This window comes from Leishmania braziliensis, chromosome 11 (genome assembly GCF_000002845.2).
Source record: "Leishmania braziliensis MHOM/BR/75/M2904 complete genome, chromosome 11".
Lineage (NCBI taxonomy): Eukaryota > Euglenozoa > Kinetoplastea > Trypanosomatida > Trypanosomatidae > Leishmania > Leishmania braziliensis.
In genome coordinates, this window is record NC_009303.2 from 138836 (window position 1) to 158430 (window position 19595).

The following is a 19595-nucleotide window of genomic DNA, read 5'->3' on the forward strand; positions in this document are numbered from 1 at the left end:
GAGAAAGAGGGAGGAGAGAAAAGAGAAGAAAAAGAAGAGAGAGAAAGGAGAAAGAAAGAAAGAGAGAGGAAGAAAGGAAAAAGAGAAAAAAGAAGGAAAAGAGGAAAGAGATAGAAGAAAAGAGAGAGAAAAGAAGAAAAGGAAAAAGAAAAGGAGAAAAAGGAAAAAAAAAAGAAAAGAAAGGAGAGGGAAAAGAAGAGAAAAAGAGAGGAGGAAAGAAGAAGGAGAAAGGAAGAAGAAAGAGAAGGAAAGGAGAAAAAGAAAGAAAAAAAGAAAAGAAGGAGAAAGGAGGAGGGAAAAAAGAGAGAGGAAGAGGAAAAGAAGAGAAGAGGAAGAGGAAGAAGAGAAGGAGGGGAGGAGGGGGGGAGGGGGAGGAAGGAGGGGGGGGGGGGGGGAGGGGGAGGGGGGGGGGGGGGGGGAGGGGGGGAGGGGGGAAGGGGGGGGAAAGGGGGAAGGGTGGGGGGGGGGGGGGGGGGGAGGGGGGGGGGGGGGGGGGGGGGGGGAGGGGGGGGGGGGAGGGGGGGGGGGGGGGGGGGGAGGGGGGGGGGAGGGGGGGAGGGGAGGGGGGGGGGAGGGGGGGGGGAGGGGGGAGGGGGAGGGGAGGGGGGGAGGGGGGGGGGGGGGGGGGGGGGGGGAGGGAGGGGGGGGGGGGGGGGGGGGGGGGGGGGGGGGGGGGGGGAGGGGAGGGAGGAGGGGGGGGGGGGGGAGGGGGGGGGGGGGGGGGGGGAGGAGAAAGTAAGAATGGATAAAGAAATAAAGAAAAAAAAAAAAGAAAAAAAAAAAAAAAGAGCCACCCCACCCCCTCGCTCTCTCCTGTCTCCCTCTCTGAGATGTGGAAAGCAGGCAAAGGGGCCGTGTGTGTGTGTGTGTGTGTGTGTGTGAGGGGGGGGGGGCGTCAAGAGTGAAAGGAATGGGGAAACCTTGCGGCAGCGCGGGATCTGTGGTTCGTGTGCCGCTGTCCTTTCGGCCACTTCCTCGGCACCCTCATGTGCAGCTCCGCTTGTTTTTTTTTTGTATTTTTTTACGCAGCCTCGTTGCTCACTCCCCCCTTTTCATTCTGCACGTCTCTCAGGGTGTCTCTCGCCTTGCTCATCTCTTGACCACCTCTTCTCTTCCGGATTCTCATCCTCACCTTCCTTTCCTCGGCCCTTTACCCCATTGAAATTCTTCATGGGAAACTCACTATCTCCACCACGGGTCATAACCTCCGCCGATTTCACTTACATCCGCACACACACGCACACGCCACCGTGTACAGCTTCACATTATCCGCTTGGCAGAACGCCATCTCGGGCACGTGTCATTCATCATTTCTCTCTTGGCTCCTTGTCTTCGGTTCTGTTTTCTGTGGTGCGTTTACCTCTTATGTGGTGTCTCTGCTTTGTCGTTGAGAATACCGACCAACCCCTCTCTCGGTCCTCCAGCTCCGCTTCGCCGCCCTTCGCTGAGTACTACAGCACAGGACACACGGTGACACTTCTGGCACACAATCGCTTTGGTTCATCTCTGTCACGGTTGGCGTGTATCGCGCTTGCACTACACACACCCGGCCACCCTCATATTCATTGCAGGCGTTCGTGTAGCTTTTCTCCCTGTCGCTCTGGCACACACACATTGCAGTCCCCCACCCCTCCCTCCCTCCCTCCCTCCCTTCGCCTCTCTCACCCAAGCGTAATCAGCTTGTGCGTGTGTTGTTGGGTGATCAGCGCCATCCTAAATCACTTGCTGTGTATCGTTTCGCATAACTCCTCACCCCTCCCGCGCCTCCCTTTCTCAGGAGGGGGGCAGCCTTCTGTGCCTATCACTTGCCTCCCCCTTCTCTCTCTTCGTTCGGCAGTCACCCTTTCACCCATCCCATCCCACCTGCCCACCGCCCCTGATTGGTTTGTGCATTTACTTAACGCACTGGTTTCATCTTAGCTCTCTCTCCTTTGCTTGCTTGCTTTCCCCTCTTCCCTGAGCGAGCGTGGGTGTGTGGGTGGGTGTGTGTGGTGACTCTGTACTCCTCGTAACGAATCCCTCCCTGGGCATGGGTCTAGTTCCCTTTATTCACTGCTCTACATTCCTGGTCCGTGTACATTGTGATTAACAGCGACGGCTTCCGACGTATCCCTACCCCGCCCCCCCCCCCCCTCCCTCCCCCAGACACATACTTTTCGAGTCCCCTGGTGAGAAGATGCTGGCGGCCGTACAGAGTCTCTTCACCTGCAGCGTCCTTCCTGCGGATGTGGCAAAGCCCAAGGAGGAGCGTGAGGTACCCCAGTGGACAAAGGGCAACTTTCAGTACAACTGGATCGGCATCTACATCATCGGCGTGCCAACGCTGTTTGTGCTGCTTGGCCTGTACCTGCACATCCCGCTATCCCCCTCGCTTCTGCAGTGGCTTATATTCTTTGGTGTTGTCACTGGAATGGTGGGGGTGACGTCCGGCTATCATCGCCTCTTCTCCCACGGAGCTTTCACCGGCGGGCAGGCAATGCAGTGGACGTGCGCCTTCGTGGGTGCTGGGGCGTTCCAGGGTTCCATCAAGTGGTGGGCTCGAAATCACCGCGTCCACCACAAGTATACGGATACCTGCAAGGACCCCTACAACGCGCATCGTGGCTTCTTCTTCACGCACTTCGGCTGGTTCGTCATGCGCATGGACTACGAGCTGCTCGGCGACGCGGATGTGTCGGACCTGAAGGACAACCTTGTCGTGGAGTTTCAGCGCAAGTACTTTGCCGTTATCGCTACCATCACAGGGATCCTGATCCCCCTCGTAGTGGCTGGCGCAACCACTGGGGAGTGGTTGGGTGCGTTTTTCTGGGTGGTGTGGCTCAAGATCTTCCTCGTGCACCAGTTCTCTTTCTTAATCAACAGCCTCGCGCACACGCGCTTCTTTGGCGCCACGCGGCCGTACTCGGATGACTTGACCCCGCACGACTCCACCCTCTTAGCGATCATCAACCTCGGCGAGGGCTACCACAACTTTCACCACCAATTCCCGAACGACTACCGCAACGGTCATCTGTGGCACCACATTGACGTAACGAAGTGGTACATCTTTCTCTGCAGCTTTCTGGGCTTTTGCGATAACTTACAGCGGGCCCCGCGCGCCGTGATCGACCGCGCCGCCGCGATGCAGGCTGTGCGAACGCACGAGCGCGGGTTGGTGGAAGCAGCGAATGAGGTGAGGCGGCTGGAGGTGCCAGCGACCGTGGAGTACACGTGGGACGACGTACGCGCGGAGGTGAGACAGGGCCGCAAGCTGATTGTGATGGACGGCTACGTGCTGGATATTGAGCAGCCAATCCCCGTGGACCCTGCGTGGGCGCAGACGGACAAGATCAACTGGATGAACACGCACCCTGGTGGACGTGCGCTGCTGCTTGCATATGTGGGCAAGGACGCGACGGCCGCCTTCAACGGTGGCGTGTACGGCCATACGATGGGGGCGCGCAACTACCTGCCGGAGCTGCGCGTGGGTTGCATAAAGGAGCCCCCGGTGCCCGCAGCGTCTGGCAAGACGGTGAGTGGCGCTGGTCGCTTGGGGGTGGTGAAATATACTACCGCATAAAAATGTAACGTTCTCCTCTTCTGTGGTGCCCAGTAGAGCAGAGGTTTGAGTGTTGTCGTAGTGTGCTGGATCTTGGTGCGTTTTTCATATCTGTACACGAGTCTCACTTGGTGGCTGCCTGCGGGTCGGGCAGTGTGCCTCTTTTTATTGTTTTTCTTTGCTCTCTTCTGCTTTGAGGGCGAAGCTTTCTTGCTCTCTATGACTACCACGATCATCACCTATTCCGCCAGTGTGCGTTCAGTCCAATCACCTCTCAATCATTAGATGTGCATGAAATGTGCAAAGCTGTTTTTCATTTCTCTCTCTCTCTCTGTGTGTGTGTTCTCGTCGTCTTCTGCACACCCTGTGTGCTCAACCATTGGAATGTGTATATCCGCGGGCTCTCGGTTGCTCTCATATGTTTTTCTTATTAGGAGGGGTTCTCACTCTGTGGTGGTGGTAGAGAGTGTCTCAGCCTGGCTGTGTGAGGGTTTGTACGTCTTGCACGTGTAAGAAACACGCTAGGGGTGTGAAATAAACCCTGGTCGATAAAATGCTCCGCATATGTGTTCTTTTCGATCCTGTCATGAAACTTGACTGACCTATTCCATGCGCGCTGGTACTCCTCCTTCCCTTGGGTTAATTGCTGGGCCCGCGATGGTGGTAGCCATGTTGATCTTTGGGTTTGTCATCTCAACCCACATCGTCATCCCTCCCCCCCCCTTCCCCACACGTTCTCTCTCCCTCGTCAACTCTCTATCCGCCGCCCTGCTGCTCCTTTTTCTTTGTCTCGTTACTTTGTTGGTATGCGTCCGTGGCTTCCTCGGGGGGACGCCCCACTTCTCTCTCTCTTCTCCTGTCCTCCTTCGCTCGTTACATTTTTTCTCTCGTTCATTCTGCTCCTCTTTTCTCCTGTCCGCGCGTGAGTTTTGCTCTGTTTTGTCGCTTGTAGCATCGCGTTGTTTGTGCGCTGCTCGTGTGGACTTTGTGTTTCTCATATGACTGATGCATGTGTGTGTGTGTGGGTGAGTGCTGCCACCTCTCTGCCCAACAGGCTTTAACGAAGAGTACCACAAATGCAACAACGTCAAGGACGCAATTTGTCGCCGGGGACATCAAAGAGGCGGTATAGGAAGAAATGTCAAGCACGCAGAGCGCGGAAAGTAAGAAAAAAAGCTGCTTTAGTACCCCACGAACATCTGTCTTGGCTCTTATCACGCACTCAGCGTCTCTGTGCCGCGCACCAAGTCCCTCAATTCGCCTACACAAAAACAAGCGAAAGAGAAAGTGCGACCTTTGCTTTCGTGGGTGGAATAGTTTGCGGAACTGTTGGGTGCGCGTGAGGGAGGAGGCCGATCTTGTCTCGCCCCCGCCGCCGCCGAGCCACTGTTGTGTTCTTGAGGAGCAACGCGATGATGACATGTACGGAACTCTCCCCCCCCCCCCTCTTTCTCTGAGCCCGCCACCTTCCCCCACTCCTCGGTGACGCCCTTTCCTCTTTCCTTTCGAACGTGTGTCTACATGTTCTGTGCGTGAAGGGAAAAAAGAGTACTCCTGTTTCGCAGTGTTCCTCCTCTTCGCTTGGACTCGTCTTTGTCTGTGATCTCCAGCGTCGAATTCCGCCGCGGTAGTGGCCTCTAAGAGGAGAGGGGCCTCATCAATGGAAGTTCTCACCCCGTGCGCACACGTTTAACTCTTCCTCTACCTCTGCCATCTCCTTGACAGTCGCAAGGCTCGCTTTTCTGCGCGAGCTCATCGTGTTTGGAAGCCGCTCACACCCTGCCATGCCCCTCATCCGCCTCGCATTGGAGGCAGAACCTCTGACTACCACTTGGTGAGTACAACTACCGAGCCAAAAGCCACAACGAACCGCCAAACGCCCGGATGTGCTCCCCGGAGATTCATGGGTGTGACTGTGCGTGCGTGCACAGCCGCTGCCTCTCCAGTGGGGAGTGGGGGGGTATATGTCTGTGCATATAGCTGCCCGCCCTCTCTAACCCCTCCTGTCACCGCACTCTCTCCTTCCTCCCTTCCCCGCACCCCTTTCCTCATTTCCGCGGAGAAACCCCCGACAAACATGATTGATGTTTGTGTTTTTCGTTTTCTTCTATCCTCCATTACACTTCTATTGCACCCCATCCCCCTGTAGGCCCAAGCTCACCGCACCCCTAACCTGGGCCTTCTCCCCTGGTCTCCGCACACCTCCTTTTCTTTGTGTCTCCTCGTCCCTTCCACCTTCCACACTCTTCCCCTCCCCTCTCACTCCGCCTTTCTTTTACCGTTCTTCTCCTGTTCTATGTATTCCCTTCTCTGTATTCTTTCCTCACTACAATGCACCGGCGCGCGACAGCCCACGGGTTTCAACAGGCACTGATTCCTTTCTCAGTCGCGCACTCTTCGCCGCCAGCAGCCCACTGCTCGTCTGCCTGCGAGAGCGGGGCCGTTGGCGATGAGGCGTTCCATGCAGAACCTCTGTACCTGTCTCTTCAGCAAGGCGAGCGGGTGCGCGTGCTGCAGCGAGAGTGTCACCACGGCACGGGTCCACATGGTGCCTCCTCGCACACGCTAGTATCTGCCGCTGGTGGGGCGGCTCTATCACAGCCGCAGTGGTGTATCGCAGAACGCGAAGATGGTGCTATCGGTCTTGTCCCAGGTTCCCTGCTACAGCGCGTCCCTGGCGCGCTTTTTTTTGCGCGTCAGGGCGTCGCAGCAGTCACAGCACACCGTGGTGGTTCACCAGATCCCCCCTCGTTGAAACCCTCCACCGCCACTCGCCGTGGGCACCACCGTACTGTTGAGGCGAGCGGGAGAGCACCATCGCGCGGATTTGAAGTGGTCAGAACCACACAAACTCCGAGCGCCAGCAGTGGCTCGCCGGAGAACGACGTCTCGGAGAAGGATGACAAGGTTGGTTACGAGAGCACCGATGTTGTCGACGCGCTCCAACTGCAGCGACGACGGCAGTCAAGTCTGCATGGGCGCCTAAATGCCGTTTGTGCGACCCCACCCACGGCAATGTTGACACACAAAGAGCCACAGACCACTACTTCTACCACCTCATTACCAACAGCGGCTCGTGGCACAGAGACCGCTAGTGACAGCGATTGCTCTGAGGAGGACGAGCAGCTTCATCTCATGAAGGAGGAGGCACGTGTGCGTGCAGAGTTGCGCTGGCTGATGGACGTCGTTCTGCCACGCCTGCAAGCAGCATGCACGAAAGCGCAGGCCAGGCTGGAAAAGCTGCGACAGGATGAGCGCTGCGCAAACGTAGTCGCCTCCACCTCTTCCTTTAGCAGCTCAGTGGACCCGCCGAATCCGCTCGCAGCCCTCGATCGTGAACATGAGGATGTCGCAGGGCTTCTAGAGAGAGTTGAAGCGCTCCAAGCTGAACTGGCGCGCGAAGCGTCGGCGGGCGCCGTGAGCGAGCCGCAGAGATCGCAATCCCTCAGCGGAAACGTGCTCACCGTCAGCAGCCACAAGTGCGAATCAGGCGATTCCAGCGCACCCGCTGTGTTCCGCTCACTTGACTTCGACGCAGCTCCCCCGCGGCCTCTGAAGGCGTTGCATCGCTGCCGCGACGACGTGACTGCTAATGCTCCCAGGGCCCCAGACTCGCATATAGTGGAAAAGTTGCGTCTCCTTGTGATAGAGGAAATGGAAACGGTGGGCTCGTACCGATCACAAAAACTAGCGCTGCAGCAGCGCCTGTCTCGGCTGGCTGAGCTGATGCAGGAAGTTGCCTCAGAGGAGGCATCACTGAAGGAATCGGAGACGGCACTGCATCGGTTGCTGGAGGAAGGGACAAGCGAGTTCGCGGTCGATTTTGCCTGGCCACGCACCCTGCAAGGGCTAACAGATGAAGAGGAAGTAGTTCTGAGCTCGTCGGTTCATATCCTTGACAAGTACACGCGCAAGCTGCAGCTCACCGCTGACGACGGCCAAGGTAGCACCTCCACAAATCTCATGAGCAGTAGTGTGGATGCGAGTCCGTTGGCCAACGCATCCATCGCCTCCCTAGACACGGCAACCTGTGCGGCAACGCCCGATCGTCAAACGCACTCGAATAGTCGCGCTGCCATCTCCGAGGGAAGCAGCACTGTCACGACACCAACCCCGTCACGCGTGGACCACCTACGCCAGGTGATGGAGAGGGGCGGCCGTGAGCTTGCGCAGCTGCAGACAAAGCTGAAAGCGGCGCAGCGGTTCTGCGACACGTACGGCCCAATCGCACAGGAAATCGATGAGCAGCTGCGACGTGGTGAGCACATATTGGCCGAGAAGAAGAAATACCTGGCAGCTTTGCAAGCGGCCGAGAGTGGGGAAGCCTTGAGGAACGTCTGCTGAACCTTCGTCTTATGGAAGGATGCCGCTACTGCCGTTGCAGTTGCTGCTACGCTGCGTTGTACATCCTCCTCTTCCACTGGGGCGGTCCAGAGGGGGGGGTCGATGACGCTCTCCTTTTCGCTTTATTATTCTTTACTATTATTATTCTCTTTTGTTGTTTGTTTGGTTGGTTGGTTTCCTTCTTTTCCACGTGCCCACGTGCGCAGCTAACCACGCGCATCGACCGAGCAGTGCGTAACTGTGCTTCTCTGTGTGGCCGGGAGGAGAAGAGGGGGGAGGGGGGGGGGGGGTAGTGAAAGAGTAGGATGGGCGAGGCAACCTTGAAAATCAAGCGAGTGCCGAAACCCTCTCTGCTTACGTCTCGTCCTCAAAATCACGTGGAGACACGTGTGTATCGATGAAGGTAGTGAACTCGGTCATATCGATGAATGCCCGCTGATAGCTCACTTTCTCTCTTCCCTCTCTTCCCCTCCTCTTCTGTTGCTGCCGGAGAGCAAAATGAGCCTCTTGTGCAGTAGTGGAAGCTGAAGTGTGTATGTATTCATGCACATGGGCGCCTCGTTCTCTTTCACCATCAACCCTACAGAACACCCATCATCACTACAGACGCCATTGAACGTTAAATTCGATGACGTGCTGCATCGAGCAGACCCACAGTGCATAGGTTGGTTGTCGAAGCTAACTGCACGTGGCTGCCAGTACTTCCCTCCCCAAACGAGGTGAGTATTCCAAGGCAGAAGCAGGCGTGTAGCGCCTCTGATGTGCCTGTGCAGCACAGCCACGCTGTCCCTGACCCCCATCCGTTCCTCACTCCGGAATCCTTCCGCGAGTGGAGCGGGGAGGCAAGGAATCGGCATCATCTATTTCCACGAGGATACGCTGCAGCGCTGCAGGCGTGACGCCACGGCTAGAGAGCGCTCTACCATCCGTTGCGGCTCTGGGGCCAATGAAGCAGGCATCACCTGAAACGGTGATGGGGATGTGCGCGGTGGGTCGTAAGGCACCAGGGGGCTGCGATGAACACCATCGACGACTGGGCCGCCCAGCCCGACATTCTGTGGGGAAGAATTGTGGGGCGACGTGGACACACTGGCAAGAGGTAGGCCGAGGAGATGTTTTCTTTTTGTGGCATGGAACAGGAGCGGCCATCAGCAGGCTGTAGGGGAGCATCGATATGTGGGACTGGGTGGCTGGATGCCTGAGGCTTCCGCAGGGGGGGGGGTAGCGGCTGTGGAAACCAAAGCATCCACGGCAGCAGGTAGTCAGACAGTACAGTCATCATTCCCGGCATGGGGGGAGGGGCGCTCGAGATCTAGCGCGTGTTCCGCGGGATTCCGACGCGGGCGGCACTTCTGACTCGCCAGATGTGAGGTCCGGGTGCCACTCCAAGGATGGGGATTGGGGACTGTCGGCCTATATTGCCCGAGACGTAGATCCCGGTGGCGGGGACGCAACAGGAGGCTTTGATGTTTTCGACCCTGAGACCTGAAGCCGACTGCTGGCGACGTAGGCCGGAGTACGCCTTTTCGACCGGGAGGTAAAGGAGCGGTGTGTCCGCCCCCCCCCCCCTCCTCCTGCCCCCGGAAGAGGTGCCACACATGAAGGCGTACCACGAGGCACTGGGCGGGCTCATGATGCTCGTGTGAGGCCACTATCGTCGATGGTCACCACGGAACGTCTTGCTCAGTTTCACAGTTGCAACACACATTGGCAAGCTGTACAACGTGGAGTTAAGGACTCGCAACATCGATGTGCAAGACGCTTGACGCAATATCGTCCACGGACTCCATTTAAGACTAGCGGCGCGAGTCCGCAGAGGGAACAGGCAGTCACCGCCACCGCTTCTGCGTGGAGGGGGACAGCTGGAGACGGAGCGTCGGGTAAATGGACTCTGAGGTCGAAGCGGTCAAGGACGAGGCGGCCGTGGCCACGGACGAGGATGTGACCGTAGACCACCAGTGACGACGAGGCTTAACTCCCCCCCCCCCCCAGACCCCGGGGAAGTCGTCTTGAAAACAGAGGAGGAGGACAGCGCAGCCAACCAAGCGCCACCCTTCTCGTGCGGAGGCTCGATGGGGTTTGCCTCGCGCGAATCCTCGTAGGAAGGCGTGCTGCCCCCTTCTTGGGCAACAAGTCAGGCAGCTCGCTCCCTCGAGGGACTTGAGGGCGCCACGTGGGTTCATCGCGGCCACAGCGCCACCACTGCTTGTGTGTCGAAGGCTGCACCCCACCGCTTCCCGTGGCCCTGTACCAGGGACTCTCCGCCAAGCGGCCATGGAGGCACCATCAATTTCTTGAGCAACAAGTCTGCCACTTTTATCGAGCTCCACCGCCGCCCTGTTGATCAAGAGACTGCCGCGGCCTTTGTGGTGAGTCTGCAGGCTACCCCGTCTGCCAAGCACACATACCTGCACCACCATCTCAGCGTGTCCTCCAAGCTTGGACAGCCGGTCCACTACCTCAAATTGCTGGATGCAGTGATCAAAGGAGCGAGGGGACCTCGAACCGCGCAGCAGGCCCTATCCATCCCCAGCGAGTCTCTGATCGACATCGTTGTGGGGGGAGGGGGTCGCATCTCCACTCCTCTGCGCAGTGTACCGAATCATGTGGAAGGCTGCGTGCAGGTAGGACATCATCATCAGGATGACGGCCAAGTCGTTTCTACTTTTTTTCTCGACGGGCTAGTGATCGACTTCGGCGAGTGGAGATGGGAGATCCAAGTGCACCTGCGACGGCTGTTGTGGGCGGTCTCTACCCGGCAAACGCCGCTCTTTCTCCTCCCAACACAGGAGGATCAACCTTCCGCTGATGGTTTGCGGTTTTCGCGTGCACTGCATCAGGGCTGGAGCGATGGATACCATATTGGCCCGAATATCAGACAACGCGATCTGCAAGCGCGACGCCGTGATTCGACGCTTCCCCCTCCCCCGCGCAGCGAGTGGTTCAGGGCACAGCCGTTCGATATGCTCGCCAGAAGATGCTGCTGGCGAGGAAGCTCGAGTCTTCTTGTCTCCCAAAGCTCCTTTGGTGGGCGACTCGTGGCCGGGTAGCTCCTTCTTCGACGAAAGCGTACTGATGCCCCCCTTCCCTCCTTCCCCAAGGGCCAGACATCCACACTGCTGTTTAGCGCTCGCACACCCGTACCGGTGCCTGCGGATGAATGTTTCACTCCTCCGCACGCCTGCAGGATGACAGCGTTGCGTTGCGCTCCGATACGACGCTGCAGGCGAGCGGGGGTGCAGCAGTGTGTGGCTAGCCTGGGGGCTGATGTAAAGGCGGCACCTACAGCTCCTCACTCATGCCTTTTACTCAGCGGTGGGCAGCGTCGTTGGTGGCCGTAGGTGTGGACGAAAAAACGATCGACGATACAGAGATGGTGGACTCACTGCGCTCGGCTTTCAGAGTGCTGGAGGAGAAGCCTGCTGCCCCGCGACTGCGTTTTATTGTGTGGCCCCGCTGCCTCAATGCTCCATTGCAGAACGCCGGCTGTCTGCCCCACATGCCGCTACCAGAGGCTCCCTGGCAGAGCCTGCCGACGGGTTGGGGGAGACGTTCGACTTGACGTGTTTGCTTCCCCAGGCACAACTGCCGCGGCACCTCCGCGCTCGATTTCCATTCCGCGACGGGACCGGCTCGTGCTACGAGATGCGAGCGCTGCCGAATGGGGCTGCGCATTAGTCCCTAGATAATGCCCGCGCACTCGTCGGCCGCCCGTGAGGGTGGTCCCGTCTGCACGGATGTATAGGTGGGCTTCTTCACAGACAACAGTCCTCGCATGGACCGACAACCTGCAAATCGCAGGGGAAGGGGCGGTGGTGCCATCGCGGTCCACGTTGAACACGAGAGGGAGACGGTGTGCGCACAAGTTTGCACCTTTGTGGGCGTTCACTTTGACCTCCGCACACGATGTGTGGCTGTGGGTCCAAAGGCCCTCAAGGGCGCCCCGAGAGACGAATTCAGCCGATTTCCTCCAATTCGTTGTGGCACAGCTAAAGGCCTTCGTGGGGAAACTGTGGTTCGCTGCGCGCGCTGGCGATTCCCGTTCATCGGCATTGGGAGCATTTGAAGGAAGCCCGAAGGGTCGGGGCAGAGCTGAGCCGATGGCGCATCGCACTCGAGCATAAAGGTACAGCTGAGCCCTTCGGCGTTGCGCCAGATGAAGAACTGATTTTCGCGCGCGACCGACCATTGCTCACGCCGAGTTGGTGTTGCGCAGCCGACGAGGGCAGGTATGTAACGTTTAGACAGATTCGTCACTCGCTGGTCGGGGTGGTTGGCGATCGATAGGGGACGCGGCTGAAGCACGCGCAGCTACCCAAGTGTTTGGCTCCTTTCGCGACGCAGTCCCTCTCAGATCCTGCACATATCCTCTCGTGGGCAACAAGCCCACGCTTTCTGGAGTGTGTAAGGGATAAGCGCGTGCCTTCACCGTCAGCCATGAACTCCGCCTCGGTCTGACAGCGATTACCCCCATACAGAGCGAGCCTCCAATACGTCCCCTCGCGACACAGACTAGCAGATGCCTTGAGGCCGGCCTTGTGTCCGATGCACGGGTTGGTTTGGACGCGTAGTTTCCTTTTCCTTCTCTAGTTAAGTCACGTGTGATACGGAAGAACAGAACTCCCGCACACACGCTACGACCCAAAATGCTTTTCCATTGTCCATTGCCTGCAATCGGATGATCCACGCCCCCCTCCCTGCCCCCCCCTCCCCCACCCACACAAACACTCACGCCGTACTCTCAGCTGGTGTGAAGGCAGTCCTTTTTCCCTGCTCTATACCCTTTCGTCATACTTTTTCTTCTTTTTAGGGGCCAAACTAACTTGTCTTCACCTCACTCACGGCGTGCCTCCTCCTTGGACTGTAAACTAGTGACGCGGGCCGTGGTTCGGCAAATAGCCCACGAGCGACTCGGGAGGCTCGAGAAAGATCGGACCTGGTGAGACTGGATAGGTAGACGGAGGTGTGGGTCACTTGCCCCATACGTGGTCATATGCACGCTAAGCAGGCAAGTATCACACATTAAGTGGAGTTCCTAATCAGTTCGAGGGATGGGGGTGTCGCGTGCAACTTCCGTCCTCACTCTCACCCGCGTTGATTCGAGTTTCTCGGAACAGAGGTTGTGGAGGACTTATCCAGCTTGGTATCCAAGCATACCATCGCAGAGCACGCTTTCAACACACGGTGTAGAAAGTCGATCTCATCTCTCACGCTCCGCTCTCCTTCAATTCCTCTCTTCGGGTGCTTGCGGCACTTGGTTTCTCTTCCGACGCGTGATTCATATAGAGAGAGCCGAGCTTCATTCCTCCAATCACACATTTGAAGAGGCAAGGCGAGTATTTGTGTGCATGTCTCTGCTTTGGTGCTCTTCTCTTTCCCCTTTTTGTTTGGCGTGTGTGTGTGTGTGTGTGCCAAGTTTCTTTTCTGTTTGGCTGCCAAGACACGCCGGCTCCTTCTCCCTCCTCTCGTGCTGCTCTCTTTTGCCTGGTATGGCTTGCGTATCCTTGCTCAGGTGCGCTCTTCTGCCTAGGCGGGGCATACACCTGCACTCCTAGGCGGATTTGCTTCTTTTTCCTCCCCCTTTTTTTGTCCGCCTATGAGAAGGTCTGTGAGGGGGGAGGAGAAGAGGAGACTGATTTGGCGTTTAGCGCTCGATGCCCTAGGCCAAATCAAGGAGGCAGCACACCCTGCAGCTACACGTAGTTGCCGGCAACAAACAAACTGAAGAAACGGCACGGGCCACTAACCAGACCAAGCACATGCACGTATTTTTCTATCTGCATGCATGCGCAAGGCTAAGAATAGTGACACCCCCACACACATACAAACAATGCATCATCACCACAGCAACAGTGGTGAGGCACAGAGTAGCCCAGAGCGATTTCCGCTTCATTCCTCGCTATTCCCTGGCAAAGCACGAGTAATACAAGTAGAGCTCAGACTATAGGGATCAGGGAGCAGGAGAGAAAAAGAAAAACCTGCACTCTGGTGGGAGGCTTTGTAGCTGAACACCTTGGGATCTGATGGGAGCGGCTGTCTGCTTACTTTGAGTGGACCACTGGCCTCCGCCTTCTTCAACTCTTTCACCTTGCATGAGGAGTAGCGCCTGCCGCTCGTCTCTCCTTTGTTCATTTATCGAACGTCGTTCTCATCTCGCCGCTCCCCTCTTCTCGTTCTTCCGCCTCTCTCTTCACTGGCCTACCCGCATCTCCTTCCTCATACCCACCCACCTCACTTCTTTCATGGAGGGGAGGGTAGTCCCCCTTTTGCCTGTTTGTTCCCATCCTCAAGTGCGTTGGACGGCACTCTTATGTTTTCTCCCTTTCCTGATCGTTTTCCTTCGTCGCCCCCCCTCTCTCTCCTTTGTAGCGAGTCGGCGTATCCACGTCGCCCCCAGCAACCAGAGTGTACACGCGGCTCTAGTCCCTGACGCACGCCAGTTTATCAGCACTCCTTTGAAGTACGCGCCTCTCGCTCGGTGCCTCGCACGGCTTCTTCACTTAGCGCCGCCACAGGCACTCAATTCTTTTTTTTTTTCCCTGCTTGTCGTGCGAGGGTCCCTCTCCTTCTTGTCTCTTAGCCGAGGCCCACTTGACGAGTTCATCAACTCTCACACATGTACACACACCCACAGGGAAAGACGCGCCTTTACCAGGAGTACTACTTCACATAGTTTCGCTTTTCTGCTGTTTGTGGCCACTTTGCCACCTCCATCCCTCCCCCCGCTTCACAAGTGACGTCTATCAGAAGCGTAAGTTGCACTAAACAAGGGGAGAAAGAGAGAAAAAGTTTACAGCCACTCACATAATAAAGGGGGCACAGCAGAGTCATTACCACCACCACTACGAGCATCATCAACACCTCTTCCCGCTCCTCTTTGCTCTCCTTCTTCCACAAGGGTTGAGAGAAACGCACGCACATCAACGTACTTTTTTCTCTGCCCTTCTTCACTGATACTCCAGCCAGCCAGCCAGCTCCCCCTCCTCCTTAAGCAGTTCGCCTTTTCTTTTCGGGAGGTAAAAGAAAGGCAGGCGTAGACGTCCCACTCGTCCTTACTTGCACTCGTACGCTTTCTTTCCCTCTCTTTTCCCCTGTTTACCACAAGTGCATTCTTATCGACAGAGCAACGTCTACCTGCTCTTTCTCCCTCCCGCTTGCCACTGGTGTTTCTCTGTGCGCAGTGGTGCTGTGGCCCGGCGCAGCCTCACACACTTAAATACACTCGCACCTACTCTCTCGTCTCTTTCTTGCATGTGTGCCCGGTGCGTTGGTAAAAGCGTGACTTCGTACTGGGTGGGTGCGTGAGGAGTTAGTCTTCACATACAAGAGCCAACAAGAAAACTGAACCGTAATGCAGAGTTGTTGTGGTAGCGCTTTAGGGACCAGTGCCAGGAGAGGAGCTGGGGCAGGCATCTTCTCATCGTTGCGCAGTCGGTCAAGCGCTCTCAGGCTCAACCAGCAGAAGTGGTGGCCTCAATATCACACAGCGCCGTCGTCACTGTGCTCTTCCTGCGTACCGATGCTGCCCCTATTGCGGTCTCGGGTACCGGCGTCCACACCGTCGTCGTTGCCACGGTGCAAATCATCCACGCCTTTGCCACTGTCGCTGCCTTCCTTGTCGTGTCCTTGCCGAAGTGCCGTGGGTAACCGTCGCGGCCACCAAACGCCTCCTCTACTCCGTCCGCATCACCACCTCTGCAGCTCTTTTTCCACCTCTTCATTTTATGCATTGAGTGCTCGCTGCTGCTCATCTTTCAGCGTTTTTAGCTCCACCCACGTCTCTCTCGACGCCGGCAAGGTGCCTCGTGCCTCGGTAACTGCAAAAACCTCGGACGATGGTGAGGGGGTGCATATGGTAGCCAGAGCTGACAAAGGAGCGATGCCGAAGCGAACCAGGAAGGCGTCAGCGGCGCGCAAGTTGCCCCCTGCAACAGGGAAACGGAAATACACTCGAAGGGCGACTGCTGCCGCGCCTACTGCAGTAGATGGAGCCATTGACGACACCACCGTAGGGGCAGCAGCGTATAATTCCTCCAAGTCTGCCATCGAGGTGACGCATGACCCATCTACGCAGTGTGGCGGCGATGGCGCCTTGTCCACGGACGGTCATGACACGTGGGAGGAGGAGGAGGTGTACAGTGGACGGTACGAGCTGTCACCCGAGGAGACGTACCGGCAAACAAGTGCGCGCCTGCTGCTTCCCCTGCACGCCGTCCGCTTTGTGCTGACGCAGGCAAAAGAAGGTGCTACGGTCCCCTTCCTTGCGCGGTACCGGCAGGGCGAGACCGGTCGCATGGACGAGATGCAGTTGCGTCTTGTCATGGATACCGCCAAGGAGGTGACTGAGGTCCACCGTCGCCGCCAGTTCATGCTGCGGAGCCTGGAAAGTCGAGGCTTGCTGACGCCGGCGCTTCAGTCGGCTCTCGAGTCCATGGCACACGTCAGCCAGCTCGAGGATGCGTGGGAGCCATACAAGGAGCGTCGAACAAGCCTTGCCTCGCGCGGACGGGCTGCCGGACTGGGCCCGTACGCCGAAGCCCTCCTGCACTTCAACCCTGAGGACCCTGAGTGCAAGGTGCGCCTTGACGAGCTGAGTGCGTTGGTGCACCGCACTGACGATGGGGAGCGGTTGCTAATCGCCATCATTGCTGAAGACGTGCAGCGAAGCGGAGAGCTACGGCGCCGAATTGGTGAGTACTGCCGTCACACAGCACGCCTGTCATGCACACTGATGACGAAGCCGCGCAAGAAGGTCGCGAGGGAGCTGCAGGAGGAGAGCTTTGAGGCGCTGCGCAGGCACTTTGCCTACTACGACAAGAAGTCCTGGTCAGTCCAGCGCATCGCAGCGCACGTTGTGCTGGCGTTGCAGCGCGGCGAGGCGAAGGGCGCGCTGAAGGTAGACACAGAGTCAGGCCCGAAGAGCCACGGGCTATTCATGCACACCGTTCGCGAGCAGTACCCGGCCCTGAATCGGCTGCTACCGTTATCGTCGTCCTCGGTGCCCACTGCAGACGGTGCCGGTGCCTACTCCCACGTCTTTCATGCTTTCAGCTATGGACGTAAGATTGTGCATGCCGGCTTGCAGACTGCTTACGATCACCTCGTCAAACAGGCCCAATTTTCGATTCGGAGAGACCTGAAGAAGAGCGCGGAGCGGGAGGCCATCGTTGTGTTTGCGCACAACCTACACCACATGCTTCTCCAGCGGCCTCTCTCCCGCTCACGCATCTTGGCGATGGATCCTGGGCTGGCAAATGGTGTGAAGTGCGTGGCGCTGGATGAGCATGGCGCAGTGGAGACCTTTTTCACCTGCACACTCATGGACGAGCAGAAGATGCGGCGCTATGTCATTCAGGTGATTGAATCAAAGAAGCTGAACAAAGTTGTGATTGGCAACGGCACGGCGTCTGGGCGCGTGACGGACTTGATTGCGGACCTCATCAAGCAGCAGAAGTGGGAAGACGTAGAGTTTGCCGTCGTGAGTGAGGCGGGTGCGAGTGTTTACTCCGTTTCTGACATTGCGAAAGAGGAGTTTCCAAATCTCGATGTCATGTACCGTGGCGCGGTGAGCATCGGCCGTCGTGTACTGGACCCTCTGAGCGAGCTGGTAAAGATACCAGTGCGCAGCATGGGCATCGGGATGTATCAGCATGACGTAAATGAAAAGGAACTGATGCGAGAGTTGAACTACGTACTGGAGTCCTGCGTCGCCAAGGTGGGAATCAACGCGGCCAGCGCGAACCGGTGTGTCATGGAGAAGGTGCCTGGGATTAATAAGAGAGTCGTGGATCAGATTGTGCTGGTGCGCCATGCGAGGAAGTTGCATAGTCGCGAAGACTTGCGGCGAGTGCCGGCCATGACGGAGAGCGTCTACCAGCAGATTGCAGGCTTCTTCCGCTTCCCCAACTCGCCAGAGCCACTCGACAACACGAGCATCCACCCCGAGTCGTACCCGGTGGTGCGGCGTCTCGTGATGCTGTACACGGCGGGCCAGCTGGGAGACGGCGAGATGATGGCCAAGAAGCCGGAGGACGCGGCAGGTGGTGCGGCGACGGCACTCGGCAACGCGTACACCCGCCAGCAGGTCGCCCAGCAGCTGGAGCGTATGTCTCCCACTCAGCTCGCGAAGTTGGCCTCTGAGAAGCTGTCTTGCAACGTAGAAACGCTGGAGCTGTTACGCCAAGAGCTGCTTCACCCGGGATTGGACCCGAGAGCCTCGCTTCCGCACGCGGGACTACTGCGCCGCGAGGTCTACGACGTGAAGAGCCTCCGTCCTGGTCAACTGCTTTCCGGTGTTGTGCAGAGCGTCACGATGTTCGGTGCGTTTGTGGACTGTGGCCTGCACGACTCGGTGCTGTTGCGCGGAGAAGGCGTGGATGCTCTGCAGGTGGGCATGTACCTGAACCAGTGCATCTGCTTTGACTCCCTCGACCACTTGAAGCGTCCGCGCATGCTCTTGGTGGGCCCTCCTGCTCATGCTGCCTCTGGCGCCAGCGCAGATGGCATGAAAGGAGGTGCGTCGTCAGCCGCACCTCGACGGCTTCGGCTGGAGGCCGAGGACGTTCTTGGAAGCAACGGCCGAGGCTTTGTCAGCCAAGCTGCACCGGCTGCGGGTCTCTACGATTTGCAGGCGAGCCACGTGCAGGGGGACATCACAGCAGCGGCCCCGACACTGACTGTGCGAGTAATGCAGGAGCGCAAACGTCGCGCTGGGGAGGCGCTTGGTAGTGCAAACAGCACCTCGATCCTCAGTTCAATAAAGGTGGAGGAGAGAAGCCAGACGAACCTGACGTCTCGTGAGCACCTTTCTCACTCACCGGTTACAAAGCGAGCCCGGGCGGAGCCAGAGGCGGATGCCACCGCTCGCCACGTGCAGCGGTGTGTGGAGACCGCCATCGTTTCCTCTGCTGACGCTCGTCCACATTCAACCCTGTACTCGCCGTTGCCGTCAATTTCCACCTTGAAGGGTGGCTTCACGAAGCCGTCTGCGAACGCTTCGCAGACGTCGAAGCCGACTGCTCGTGGAGTACACGCGGGGGGTGTCAGTGACCAGCATGGCACCGGTGGTGGCAGCAGCGACGCCGTCTTCTCATTTTGAGAGGCATTGCGCGGTGTTACTCAGGGTCTCTTCGGTCTTGTGCTGGATGCGCTGCGCCGTCTGCGTATTGTATTCTCTCGCTTCTCCGTCTGTGTGTGCCAGCATCTCTATCCGATGGTGTGGGTGAGGGCGAGTAAGTGTGGCGGTGTGTGCGCTGCGTCCAGCAACGAGTGACGCTTCGTGCTGTTCGCTGCCCTTGGAAAACGAAGACAAGAGAGGAGGGGGAGGAGTGTATGGATGAATAATGTTGGAGGGTCAGGGGCTGTGTTCGCCAGCGATCTCTTTCTAAGTTCATCTTCTGTGCGTCTTCCCTCTTCTTCTTCTTCCAGTGTGTCGCTCCTGACTTGCCTCTGTGAGGCACTGAGAGGCGAGGGACGACAGGCAGGAGGAAAAGGGAGAGCGGGTTGAGCCAAGGATCATTATACGCACATACTTGTGTGTTGGCCTGTGCGCTGCTCGTCGTCGGAGCGAAGGGGGACACGCCCATATACCCACGGGCTGAGACTTGAGGAACGTCCTTGAGAGGGTAGAGTGTGCGCTTCTTTCTCCCTACGCGCGAGGACAGGAAGGTATGCGTGTGAGGGAGGAGCCAGAGGTCAGGCGGCGACAACACTG

The 19595-nt window shown here is 57.7% G+C and overlaps 3 protein-coding genes across 3 annotated transcripts; all 3 read left to right on the forward strand.

Annotated features, from left to right (window-relative positions):
- Positions 1 to 2176: 2176 nt before the first annotated feature.
- On the forward strand, positions 2177 to 3559 carry LBRM_11_0330 (stearic acid desaturase; the record flags this gene model as incomplete). Its single annotated transcript, XM_001562918.1, has 1 exon — positions 2177 to 3559. One exon carries the CDS (start codon positions 2177 to 2179, stop codon positions 3557 to 3559), a length of 1383 nt encoding a protein of 460 aa, XP_001562968.1.
- A 2310-nt stretch (positions 3560 to 5869) lies between these two features.
- Positions 5870 to 7882, forward strand: LBRM_11_0340 (hypothetical protein; the record flags this gene model as incomplete). The annotated part of the gene is made up of 1 exon (XM_001562919.2): positions 5870 to 7882. One exon carries the CDS (start codon positions 5870 to 5872, stop codon positions 7880 to 7882), a length of 2013 nt encoding a protein of 670 aa, XP_001562969.1.
- A 7879-nt stretch (positions 7883 to 15761) lies between these two features.
- On the forward strand, positions 15762 to 18980 carry LBRM_11_0350 (putative transcription modulator/accessory protein; the record flags this gene model as incomplete). The annotated part of the gene is made up of 1 exon (XM_001562920.2): positions 15762 to 18980. One exon carries the CDS (start codon positions 15762 to 15764, stop codon positions 18978 to 18980), a length of 3219 nt encoding a protein of 1072 aa, XP_001562970.2.
- Between the last annotated feature and the right edge of the window lie 615 nt (positions 18981 to 19595).